The sequence below is a fragment of the Mixophyes fleayi genome, chromosome 2 (genome assembly GCF_038048845.1).
Source record: "Mixophyes fleayi isolate aMixFle1 chromosome 2, aMixFle1.hap1, whole genome shotgun sequence".
In the NCBI taxonomy this organism is placed as follows: Eukaryota; Metazoa; Chordata; class Amphibia; order Anura; family Limnodynastidae; genus Mixophyes; species Mixophyes fleayi.
In genome coordinates, this window is record NC_134403.1 from 143,946,799 (window position 1) to 143,959,516 (window position 12,718).

Genomic DNA, 12,718 nt, shown 5'->3' on the forward strand with positions numbered 1-12,718 from the left:
AATGAGCAAACAGTCACATTGATATACAATAACGTTGAAGTGTTTTAGAAGACTGTAGTGCACGGAGGCAGCGGATAGGAATCAGCAAACAGTCCTGATGATACAGTTGATGGTAGAAGTGGTTTAGAAGACTGTAGTGCACGGAGGCAGCGGATAGGAAACAGCAAACAGTCCTGATGATACAGTTGATGGTAGAAGTGGTTTAGAAGACTGTAGTGCACGGAGGCAGCGGATAGGAATCAGCAAACAGTCCTGATGATACAGTTGATGGTAGAAGTGGTATGGAAACCACAGGAATAGAAGTGGTTTGGAAACCACAGGAATCAGCAGCGCTGAATACACGAGGAATACAGGAACACCTTCAGAGACTCATGAGGAATGAGACTCCAAGATCAGGCAATGTGGTGATGACCACAGGTGCTTAATATAGGGAGGTTGCCTGATCTGCCAATTAAGTTAAAGGAACATACACTGGAGGTATAGAAAGGGCTGCGCATGCGCAGTCCCTCAGGATGGAGGACGGCCACGGTTCCTAAATGTCCGGGAAGAAGCACTCACAGTCCGGTGAGTGACAGTACCCCCCCTTTTAAAGGTGGGCACAGAACGCCTGGAACCGGGCTTGTCCGGATTTTTGGAATAAAACTTCTTCAGAAGGGCAGGAGCATTAAGATCTTCAGCTTTGATCCATGAACGCTCTTCAGGACCAAAGCCCTTCCAATGAACGAGGAAACGGAGGACTCCTCGCGAAATTTTTGCATCCAATACCTCAGTAATCTCGAAATCCTCCTCCTGATGAACTTGAACTGGCTGCGGTGCTGAGGGAGGAGTCGAGAAACGGTTGATGATGAGAGGTTTGAGCAAGGACACATGGAAGGCATTGGAAATCCGAAGATTCTTAGGAAGAAGAAGTTTAACACATACTGGATTGATAACTTGAATGATCCTATATGGACCAATAAAACGAGGGGCGAATTTCATAGATGGAACCTTCAAACGAATATTTTTGGTAGATAACCAGACACGATCTCCAATTTTTAGTGGTGGAATAGCCCGCCTCTTCTTATCTGCGAAAGACTTATATTTATTAGATGTCTTCTTTAAACAGGTTTTGACCTGAGACCAGATATTTTTGAAGGTTTGACAAGCAGTCTCCACAGCAGGAACTTGGGTGGGCGGGAGGGCAGGAAATTCCGGAAAAGACGGATGGTGACCGTAGACCACAAAGAATGGAGTTTTGGATGATGACTCATGGTACATGTTGTTATGGGCGAACTCAGCCCAAGGGAGTAACTCTACCCAGTTGTCTTGATTGGCTGATGAAAATATCCTTATAAAAGTCTCAAGATCTTGATTGACACGTTCGGTTTGTCCATTGGATTGTGGATGGTAAGAAGATGAGAGTGCTAATCGTATGCCCAAGGTTTTACAAAGGGCTCGCCAGAATCTGGACACGAATTGTACTCCTCTATCAGACACAATCTCAGATGGACATCCATGGATACGGAAGATCTCTTTAATGAAATGTTCAGCCAGGATAGACGAGGAAGGCAAACCAGACAGAGGGATGAAATGAGCCATCTTCGAAAATCTGTCCACTACCACCCAAATAGTGTTATGGTTCTTACTAGGTGGTAAGTCAGTAACGAAATCCATACTAATATGGGTCCATGGTTTGGACGGAATGGGTAGTGGTCGCAGCAACCCTGCTGGGGTTCTGCGGGAGGATTTGAATTGCGAACATAATTCACAGGAAGCAATGAACTCTTTGACGTCTCTCCTCATTGAAGGCCACCAGTAACTTCGAGAGAGGATCTCAAAAGTCTTGTGTTCACCGGCGTGTCCAGAAAAACGAGAGGCATGGAACCACGAAAGGATTTTCCTCCTTAGAGTAGGAGGCACGAGGGTCTTCCCAAATGGTAGCGTTTTGGTGGATGAAGCAGCCAGTGAGATACATTTAGGGTCTAGAATGGTATGGTTGGAAACCTCTTCTATATCAGAGGACGTAACAAAGGCTCTAGATAAGGCATCAGCTTTTTTGTTCTTGGCAGCTGGTTTGAAGGTAATTATTAATTCAAAACGGGAAAAGAAAAGAGACCATCTTGCTTGACGAGGGTTCAAGCATTGGGCAGACTGGAGATATGACAAGTTCTTATGATCCGTGAAGATCGTCACCGGATGGCGAGCTCCCTCCAACAAGTATCTCCATTCCTCTAATGCGGCTTTGATAGCCAGTAATTCCTTGTCTCCGATGGTATAATTCTTCTCTGCGGGTAGGAGACCCCGAGAATAGAAGGCACAAGGGTGGAATTTTTGCTGTTCCGAGCGTTGGGAGAGAATAGCTCCTAAGCCCACATTAGAGGCATCTACTTCTAGGAAAAAGGGGAGTGTCACATCAGGCTGACGAAGGATTGGAGCCGAAGAGAAGGACTCTTTTAATGTTTGAAAGGCTTGAATAGCCTCAGTAGACCATTGCTTAGGATTAGCCCCTTTTCGAGTCAGGGCCACAATAGGAGATGCAATGGAAGAAAAGTCTTGAATGAAGCGTCTATAGTAATTGGCAAAACCTAAAAAACGCTGGATGGCACGAAGAGTAGTTGGCTGGGGCCAATGTAGTACAGCATTTACTTTGTCAGGATCCATCTTCAGACCAACTCCGGAAACAATATACCCCAAGAATGGAATCTGGGGTAATTCGAATGAACATTTTTCTAATTTACAGAACAATGAATTTTTCCGTAGCCTGGAGAGGACTTCTGCCACATGTTGGTGGTGAGAAGGCAGGTCCTGTGAAAAAATCAATATGTCGTCCAGGTAGACGACGACACATACATATAATAAGTCCCGAAAAATCTCATTGATGAAGCCCTGAAAAACAGCGGGGGCATTACATAGCCCGAAAGGCATTACCAGATATTCGTAATGCCCGTCTCTGGTGTTAAACGCTGTCTTCCATTCGTCACCGGAACGGATTCTGATTAAATTGTAGGCACCACGAAGATCCAACTTAGTAAAAATGTGGGCTCCCTTGATGCGGTCAAATAGCTCAGTGATCAACGGAATGGGATACCGATTCTTGATAGTAATGGCATTGAGTCCACGAAAATCTATACAAGGGCGTAATGATCCATCCTTCTTTTTGACAAAGAAGAACCCAGCTCCAGCGGGCGAGGTGGAAGGTCGAATGAACCCACGCTGGAGGTTCTCCCGTATATATTCAGATGTAGCTTGAGTTTCAGGTAACGAGAGTGGATAGACCCGGCCCCTGGGAGGAGTCTTGCCAGGAAGAAGATCAATCGGACAATCCCAAGAACGATGAGGAGGAAGACGTTCAGACTGAGCTTTATCAAAAACATCGGTAAATGAAGCATATTGAGGAGGGAGTCCCGGTGAAATAGCTGAGATGGAAGCTTGCTGTACCTTGAGAGGAATGACTTGGGAAAGGCAATGATGGTGACATTCAGGCCCCCAAGACGTGACTTGAGGGGTGCGCCAGTCAATCTGGGGAGAGTGACACTGAAGCCATGGAAGGCCTAGGACAATCGGACTTGTCGTAACAGGAAGAATTAAAAACGATATCTCTTCATGATGCAGAGCACCAATCTGAAGGGTTACTGGAGACGTACTCTGGGTGATGAGACCGTTGATGAGACGTGATCCATCGATAGCCGTCACAGTAATGGGAGTTTTTAAGGTAATCATTGGTAGAGACCATTGATTTACTAACGATTTGGAAATAAAATTTCCTGCTGCTCCGGAATCAATCAATGCCTGTGACTCAAAGGTTTTGGTAGCAAAGGAAATAGTCACATCAAAAGCGCAGACTTTAGATTTCATAGACGATGGAGAGGACTCCAGGGACCCTAACTTCACCTCTCCAGAACTAGTTAGGGCCTGGCATTTCCCGATCTCTTAGGGCAGGAGCTGAGGACATGAGTGGAATCAGCACAATAGATACAGAGTCTATTCTTGACTCTTCGTTTCCTCTCCTCAGAAGATAACTTGGAACGTCCTATCTCCATGGGAATCACAGCGGATGACACTGGACGAAATTGAGGGTTAGAGCGAAGAGGTGCTTTAGCAGAAGTCGTTTTCTCAGCCTCTCTTTCACGAAATCTCATATCAACACGATGGCATAGAGAGATCAAATCTTCAAGGGACGAAGGAAGCTCTTGAGTAGTCAGTGCATCTTTAATTTTATCGGAAAGCCCCTGCCAGAAGGCGGCAACTAGGGCTTCAGTGTTCCACTGAAGTTCAGAGGCTAAGATCCTAAATTGAATGACGTACTGGCCTACAGTATGAGATCCTTGCCGTAGACGGAGGATGCTGGAAGCAGCGGAGGTCACACGACCTGGTTCATCGAACACACTTCGGAATGTAGAAATGAATTTGGCACTATCTTGTAATATTGGATCGTTCCTCTCCCACAGAGGGGAGGCCCAAGCCAGGGCTTGTCCTGAAAACAAAGAGATAAGATAGGCCACTCTGGAACGATGGGTAGAAAAATTTAGAGGTTGGAGCTCAAAATGGACTGAACATTGGTTAAGGAAACCCCTACAAGTTTTGGGGTCTCCATCGTACTTTGACGGAGTAGGCAGGTGAAGCGTGGAAGCTGTAGACACCTGGGATGGCAATGGGGAAACGGAGGAAAGCACAGGAGCTTCAGTAATAGCTGTCACAGATGTTCCTTGGGAGGTTAATGACTGATAACACTGAAGTAACAGCTGTTGGCGGGCATCCTGTTGTTCCACACGGCTAACCAGATGTTGCAGCATCTCTTTGGCGGTAGGTTCCGCATCTGGGTCTGTCATGGCCTGATCTTACTGTCACGGGCACTAGGAGTCTTTACCCAGGGATCACCAGATGGTAGGCTTACCAGAGCAATGTAGATGGTAATAGAGTACTCTGGCAGCTGGGTGATCACGGAACATGAAATGATGGCTGATGAGATGCTCAGGAAAGTCTATGACTAGCAACACTGGTAATAATGAGGTAATAATACACAAGGAACTGTATGGACAAGGACACGTGAAGGTAGTCAGTGGTCTGCGATAGCAAGTTGTACCACTGCTATAGTGAGGAGAAATGTCCAACAGAAACAAGGAGGTGATGAGAGTCAGCGGTCTGCGGGTAGCAAGTTGCACCGCTGTCAGAGTGAAGGAATGGAATCCAAGTGGAGGTATCCAGGTAGTCAGTGGTCTGCGGTAGCAAGTTGTACCACTGCTATGTGAGAGAATGATGGAACAGGTGATACCGGAAACAGGGATCAGTGGTCTGACATCAGCAAGTTGTACCACTGAATATATATGTGAGGAGGTGCACGGGGGAAGACTGCAACACAGGATATACACAGGCACCTTGTACACGATCCACAGTAATATGCACAAAAGAGATATATATATATATAAATGACTGAGCAGGTCTGCAATCTAGAAAGTCTCTTGAAGTAGTCCAGCACAATGATAACACAGTCAATGATGGCAATAGACTCAGAGGATAGCAGACTCCAGAGAGAACCAAACACAGTCCAGCAAGATATGCAATACACAGCACAGTCAATGAGAAGTATGCATACCGTGGTTCAGCAGTAGCAGTCAGATGGGATTGCAACGGTACCTGAGCGGCTAGAGGCCGACTGGATAGAAAAGTCCCTGGACAGGTGAGGCAGAGGTCTAGCAGGTGCAGCGCACAGGTGAGTAGACCAACAGGGACACGAATCCACAGGAGTCAGCAACACGTGGAACTGGACTCATAGGAGCCCCAGGAGAATAGAGATGATCCAGCAGAGGGTAGTAGATGAGATACAAATCCAATGCTGACAGGAGGGTAGAGACCAGTGGAACACGTGAAGGCGTGGAGAGTGGATCAGCAGGAGATGGACGATAGCGCTGACCACAGCAGCAGGGCTCAGCGGCACACGGAGGTAACCAGTAGCAACCACAGGAACCAACAGCGATGGGCAACAGGAGTGCAGCGCAGGGCAGGAGCTGTTGATCATGAAGTGTAGCAGATGGTCATGAAAGCGGCAGTCTCGAGGAAGCCACAGCAAAGATGAGATGAGACTGTAGTGCACGGAGGCAGCGGATAGTAATCAGCTGGCAGTCACGATGTTGAACACAGGCGAGTTGCAAGCAGGAGGCTGTAGTGCACGGAGGCAGCGGATAGTAGCCAGCTGGCAGTCACGATGATGAACACAGGCGAGTTGCAAGCAGGAGACTGTAGTGCACAGAGGCAGCGGATAATAGTCAGCTGGCAGTCACGATGATGAACACAGGCGAGTTGCAAGCAGGAGACTGTAGTGCACAGAGGCAGCGGATAGGAATCAGCAAACAGACTTGATGAGAAGCAGGTGAGTGAAGTAAAAGCTAGAGTGCACGGAGGCAGCGGATAGCAATGAGCAAACAGTCACATTGATATACAATAACGTTGAAGTGTTTTAGAAGACTGTAGTGCACGGAGGCAGCGGATAGGAATCAGCAAACAGTCCTGATGATACAGTTGATGGTAGAAGTGGTTTAGAAGACTGTAGTGCACGGAGGCAGCGGATAGGAAACAGCAAACAGTCCTGATGATACAGTTGATGGTAGAAGTGGTTTAGAAGACTGTAGTGCACGGAGGCAGCGGATAGGAATCAGCAAACAGTCCTGATGATACAGTTGATGGTAGAAGTGGTATGGAAACCACAGGAATAGAAGTGGTTTGGAAACCACAGGAATCAGCAGCGCTGAATACACGAGGAATACAGGAACACCTTCAGAGACTCATGAGGAATGAGACTCCAAGATCAGGCAATGTGGTGATGACCACAGGTGCTTAATATAGGGAGGTTGCCTGATCTGCCAATTAAGTTAAAGGAACATACACTGGAGGTATAGAAAGGGCTGCGCATGCGCAGTCCCTCAGGATGGAGGACGGCCACGGTTCCTAAATGTCCGGGAAGAAGCACTCACAGTCCGGTGAGTGACACCTTTGTTCAGTTATCCTTTCTAAGCACCAATTATATTATCCACTAAATTCAATCTTAGATGCAGCTTTATTTTCTGAGCAGATGTCTCACACTTACCTCAATGTCCTCTGCATGTGAGCTATGCTAAACAACAAATCAGCTTTTCTTACCTTTTTTAACTTTAACTTATATCAAATTATATCCAGTGCAGAAGCTGGACAGGGCTGTGTAAAAATATAATGAAATAATTGTAATAAAAATGTTAGCGCCTAGCATGGTACTGGGATCTTTAAACTGGGGTCGTCCGTGTACAGGGGGACCCGGCATGATTATGCCAAGCTGCCACCCTTGGGCATTGGTAGTGCAGCTGAAATAAATAACCCCAACCTTGGGCTGCAGGGCTGGGGCAATTAAATTGGGGAAGAAAGTGAGCACGAAGCAGTGGGAGCAGGGCAAATGAATAACCTTCAAAGATAAAGTAATGGCCCACAGCACTAGAATGCCATCTTTAAAGATTCTTCCATCCCAATTACCTGTGAGGTAATATTTATTATACACTATGTACAGCATTATATTCAGTTGTAATCCAATAGTTTTACAAAAATAAATATTTTCTTCTTTTTCAATCATCCCTAGTCCACACAGAAAAAATATCTTTAAAAACCTTCTTTCTAACCTATCTTTGTAGCCAGGACTAAATGGATTCTCAGAGGAGTGTCTCTTATACTGATGCCTCTAATTGCTAATTGAGTGTTGGGAAACATGCTTATCTTTATCCCCAAATAAAACTACAGTGGATCGAGAAATACGAAAATAACATTTCTTTTTGGTAGGGTTTTTTTTTTAAGTCTATGCAATTGACTCTGGTGGATGTGTCAATCTGACACTATGGGGTATATTGACTAAACTGTGGGTATGAAAAAGTGGAGATGTTATCTATAGCAACCAATCAGATTCTAGTTATCATTTGTTTAGTACATTCTACAAAATGACAGCTAGAATCTGATTGGTTGCTATTGGCAACATCTCCTCTTGTTCAAACCCGCAGTTTACTAAATATACCCCTATGATTCTAAAAGGTCTTTAAATATATCATTAAGGTACAGTATTGTAATGCTTAACACTATAAAAAACAATAACTAATTATACGAATATTGGTTTATGTTTGTATAGCCATTTCCTGCACTGTGAAGACCATTTGGCTGTGATTCAAGATGGCTGCAATAGTGAACACGCAAACATCATACCCAGTGTTGCACAGACTGTCAATCAGAACTATTGATGAAGATATAGAAAGAATTGAAAATGGAGCCAGCAGGTATAGTAATGTCACATTTCATATAACGAACAAAGAAAATTCAGATCTGGAATAAACCACCTAAACCAGAAATATTGTGTAAAATGTAAGGGAAAAGATATTACCATGTCTGCCACATTGTAAGCATTGTATGTACTTGCTCATACATGCATGTCATATGTAGACTTTTTACGGCTAGCCATGTGATTACAGCCATGTGACTGCGAACCTTAGCTTCCCTTGTGGTAGCATTACTTGTGATGTATTACAATTTAATATATGATGTAGTTAAAATAAAATATGGTTGATTAACTTAAATTGTATTTAGGACATGTGCCAAAATAATATAAATATAACATAAACACTTAGGTTTAATCCTGTTCTGAGGAAAGTCTGTCATTTTCTCCGATTTGACTGTGACTGCCTAAAATGTACCTGTCAAAGAACAAAATCCCTCAACATCGCTGGAACCCCAGAGTGGTAAAATGTTTATTAATTGTGGTAGTTTAATTACAAATGTAGATGTTGTAGAATCTCAAAGTTATTTCTTATATAGTAACTAGATTGCAGTGGCCCATTCACCACTATAATGAACCCTTGTGTCTTTTTTCCCGTATAACTGTTAGTTTGTCATTTTGTAGTTTTTAGGAGATTTGCTGTTAGGCTTCATATAATACAATGACAACACGCACACAGATCTAACCTGATCATGATGCAACCATTGGGACATCCACAAAAGGGCTCCAGATGGAGGTGTTTCAGTTATCCTTGAAGTCTTGAACCAATTGCCCTTGCAAGGATTCCACAACGTTTTGCCATATTCAAAGTCTATAAGTGTAACCGTCGACCGGCAGTGCCCTGGAGGGTAGAAGCACAAAGGACAAACAGAATGGGACCACTCACCTGAAATGTCCGGTGTTCTTGATAGCTGTGAATTCTCTTTCAGCTGCTATTGGGGCGTACAGAACAACCCCCCCCCCCCCCACCTGCTAACAACAGCACTGTGTCCATGTGTAACACTGCAGCCAACTAGGTGCACTATCTCTGACCAGACCCTACTCACTGTACTGCCCAATGGACTAGATAGAGGAGAACAGCAGTACACAGCAAACAATAATAACAAGACAATACAATACTTATCACATGATACAATGACTTAAGGATTAGGAATCACCACTAGCTTACCTTTAATGGGGGCCTGACTACAGGGTGCAAAAACACAGGAAACAGGAAGAATTACAGGTCTCTAATGACCACCACAAAATGGCTACTGGGGCCTTGTGCCGGAATAAAGAGAAAAGTATGGAAAACATACTTACCTGGTCCTTGCAGGAAACAGATTTCTTCCCCTCGGTTTCCTTCTTTTCCAATCCTTCCAATCAGTGACGTCTCTTCTCCTGTTCTGCATCTTCGTTCAGGTCTGCATCAGCTCAGAATTCCACAAACACAACCGCTCTGTACTTGGCATATGTTAGAATGCCCCTTCCCTCCCCAATCTTCGGGCGTAAGCAGGTGCCACTCTGCATGGGCATAGGTACTTGCTGGGTTTTTTGTGGACATGCACAGATCAAAATCACACAATTTATGCTACGCAAACAAGTGTACGTTCAACTCGGCATCAGGCCCATAGGGTCCAGAAGATGAGTGTTTAACTTATGCAGCATTTATATCACTTCCCATCCTGTTTCTTGCACTGCCAGTTTTGAGCTACTAATACAATAACTCCAGGAGGAAGTGATTGATGTCACACTGCACTCCGAATGGTAGTCAGAAAACAAGTGACTCAAAGTGGATTAAGAGGACAAGAGATGAGGTTAAAATCTTATTCTTGCTGTCTGAGAAGAGATTCCTACTTCTCCCCATGGGCGAAGCAGCCCTGATCATGCCTCATCGCTTTGTGATATCACTTGTTCCTGGTTTATTGAAACACTAAATATTAGCACAAACAAACAAAAGTTGGGTATAGTGCACAGAATAGATATTTATGTAAAATCTTTATGTTGAATTCAGTAGACAGAGTTTAGCTGCAGCCTGTCATATATGAGAGTAATGTATGAAAGAAATAAAGAAAGAAAGCTATAATTATAACCCCAAATGTAGTGGCAGAAGACATCACAATACAGGATATACAGTAAATCAAACTATATAGCATTGCAAAATATGTCACTTTATAAAAATTGTAATAATAATAATAGTAATAATAATCACTTCACAACCTACTTCTAACTGCACACAAGCAGTGTATGCTGACCAATAACACCATCTGGGCTAGAATGAATTGGCAGAATGATGCCTGGCATTCCCATGTTTGGTGTAATTGTAAATAAATTAATACAGGTTCTCCAATACCAGCCTGTATCCCGCAATCAAAGAGAAATGCCCCAGCTGTTATCCAGTGGTAGCTGTGTTAGAATATATTGCAACTGGCTCACATACATGCATATGCGCACCCAGTACATTACACGCCTGGAGAAAGGAGAGAACGCTTTCATTCTCAGCACATAAGGTGCTGAATACAGAACTGCAGATTCAGAGTGTGTCTGATTTCAATAAAGCTGGCAATGTGTGAAAACTCATTTATTTTCTAATCAGAGACAATGAGAGGACGTTGACAATCACAACCCTGTAAACTAATAATATCCAGCCATGTTCATTCCTATTAGCTGTCACCTGGCACTCAACCCTTAGCTGTGCCCTTTTACATAACACTGCCGCCTTTAGCCCTTTCTGTATAACACTTTATTTGGCAACAGCAGCAAGCAGGTTTTATGTTTGTTTTCAGCAATCAGGTGTGTATTGGGAACTTAAAGGGGTCCTGCACAAATTCTTAAAATGGCCTCACATAGGCTGGATCAAATCAACTGTAGGCAGGGTCAACACAATAAAACGGTGTTAGCACACCAATACCCATATCCACATAGGTGGCAGGTGAAGCCAATGTACAATGGTAGGAGAGTCACAATAACACTTGGCGGAGCCTGTCACAGTAGGTGGACCTAACACACAAGTAAGTGAAGCACTGCACTGCTTTGTAAAACAAACACAAATAGGCAGAGTCAGCATACTAGTTGTCATGATCTGCCTGCAGCTTGCTGCTTTGCTTTGCAGCTCCTGCCTCCAGGATTATTGGACTTTATTATTGTGTTCATTGTATATATATCTGGCAGTACCTCTGTTCACCAGATGTACTGCACCTGGGTGTTCCCTACTTATACCTGACTCCCTCTATTTCCTGTGCTGGTCATTGTTTTTTTGTTGCCTTCTCCTTTGGTTTGTCTCCTGGTTCTCCTGTACTCTTGGACATCACATCACTCCGGATCCCTGTTCATCTACTATTCCTCCTGTATCTGTAGTATTCCTTGCAACCAGTATCCAGTCATCTCAGATATTCCCATGCAGTTTCAGCATTATTTGGTTTGTACTATTTATCTGCATTTTAATCAATAAACACCTATATTCTTTATCACATGCTGGGCTCCACAGCTGTTACTTACTTACTTTGAAACGTGACACTAGTCAGTGGAGTACACACACTGGTTATAAGTGGTGCAACTCAATCAAACATCAGGGAATTCCCAGGGTTAGTGCTGAAGTCATAGTAATTAAGTTTAGGGTGTCCTTGATGATGAATAGAGCCAGGTCTCTGTAAGATGGATCATGCTTACTGGGGTCTCATCCACTGCCAATATTCACTGGTTTTAGCAGTGTAAAAGGAAAAAAAACACATTATTCCAAGTCTCAATAGTAGTATAGAAGGAAAAAAACAAATCGTATTATCTTTGCGTACCTGTAGCAAAAACTTTAAGGTGTCTCGTGACTAAAGCTTGGCAAAATAGCTTTTATTGGCAATAATACAGAGAGCATCCTAATGACTGACAGGTAACACTGAAATCATCCTTATGATCACCCTACGATATAGAGAACATTTCAGGGACTTAAATACAATGCTGACAGCATCATAGGGATCTTCATTCCTACTTTTCCTCCTTCTCCTTCCTCATCTTTCTCCTTTTCCTTCTCTGCATTCTTACCAGGGTGTCATTCACTGTCAATCTCCCACTGTTCGATATGGCAGTTTCAAACCATGTGGTTTAAAAAGATGCGATTTTATGTGCAGTTTGGTCTCATGTTTACCCGCCACACATAAAAAACAGATAAAAAAAAATGCAGTTTTGCAAAACTGGTGATAACACACAACTCATAAACATCCAACATCAGACATTGTGGAAGCTGTAACAATCATGCATATCATAATAATTTTGATCAGCTGTAAAGAATGCAGGTCTGTGACACAGTAGGAATGCCGTCACTGAGAGATGGACTGGATAGTTTGGTAATGGCACCAAAGCCTTTTGGGAGCAACAAGTAAATGCCATATCATTTTATTTAGATATAAACCAAAATAGTAATATCACTTGCAAGATAAAAAAACATGCAACCATGAGCTTTTTAAAAGCATTAGCCAACTGTCTTCATTA

General features: G+C 43.5%; 1 protein-coding gene across 2 annotated transcripts in view; it reads left to right on the top strand.

The window, feature by feature from the left end:
• Positions 1 to 12,718, top strand: part of CNGA3 (cyclic nucleotide gated channel subunit alpha 3) — a 67,236-nt gene that overhangs the window by 24,286 nt on the left and 30,232 nt on the right. For both annotated transcript variants that reach the window (XM_075200123.1, XM_075200122.1), the window contains exon 2: positions 8,117 to 8,261. In XM_075200123.1, the coding sequence (XP_075056224.1) occupies positions 8,158 to 8,261 (104 nt within the window). In that variant the 5' untranslated portion in view covers positions 8,117 to 8,157. The remainder of the gene's footprint in view (positions 1 to 8,116; positions 8,262 to 12,718) is intronic.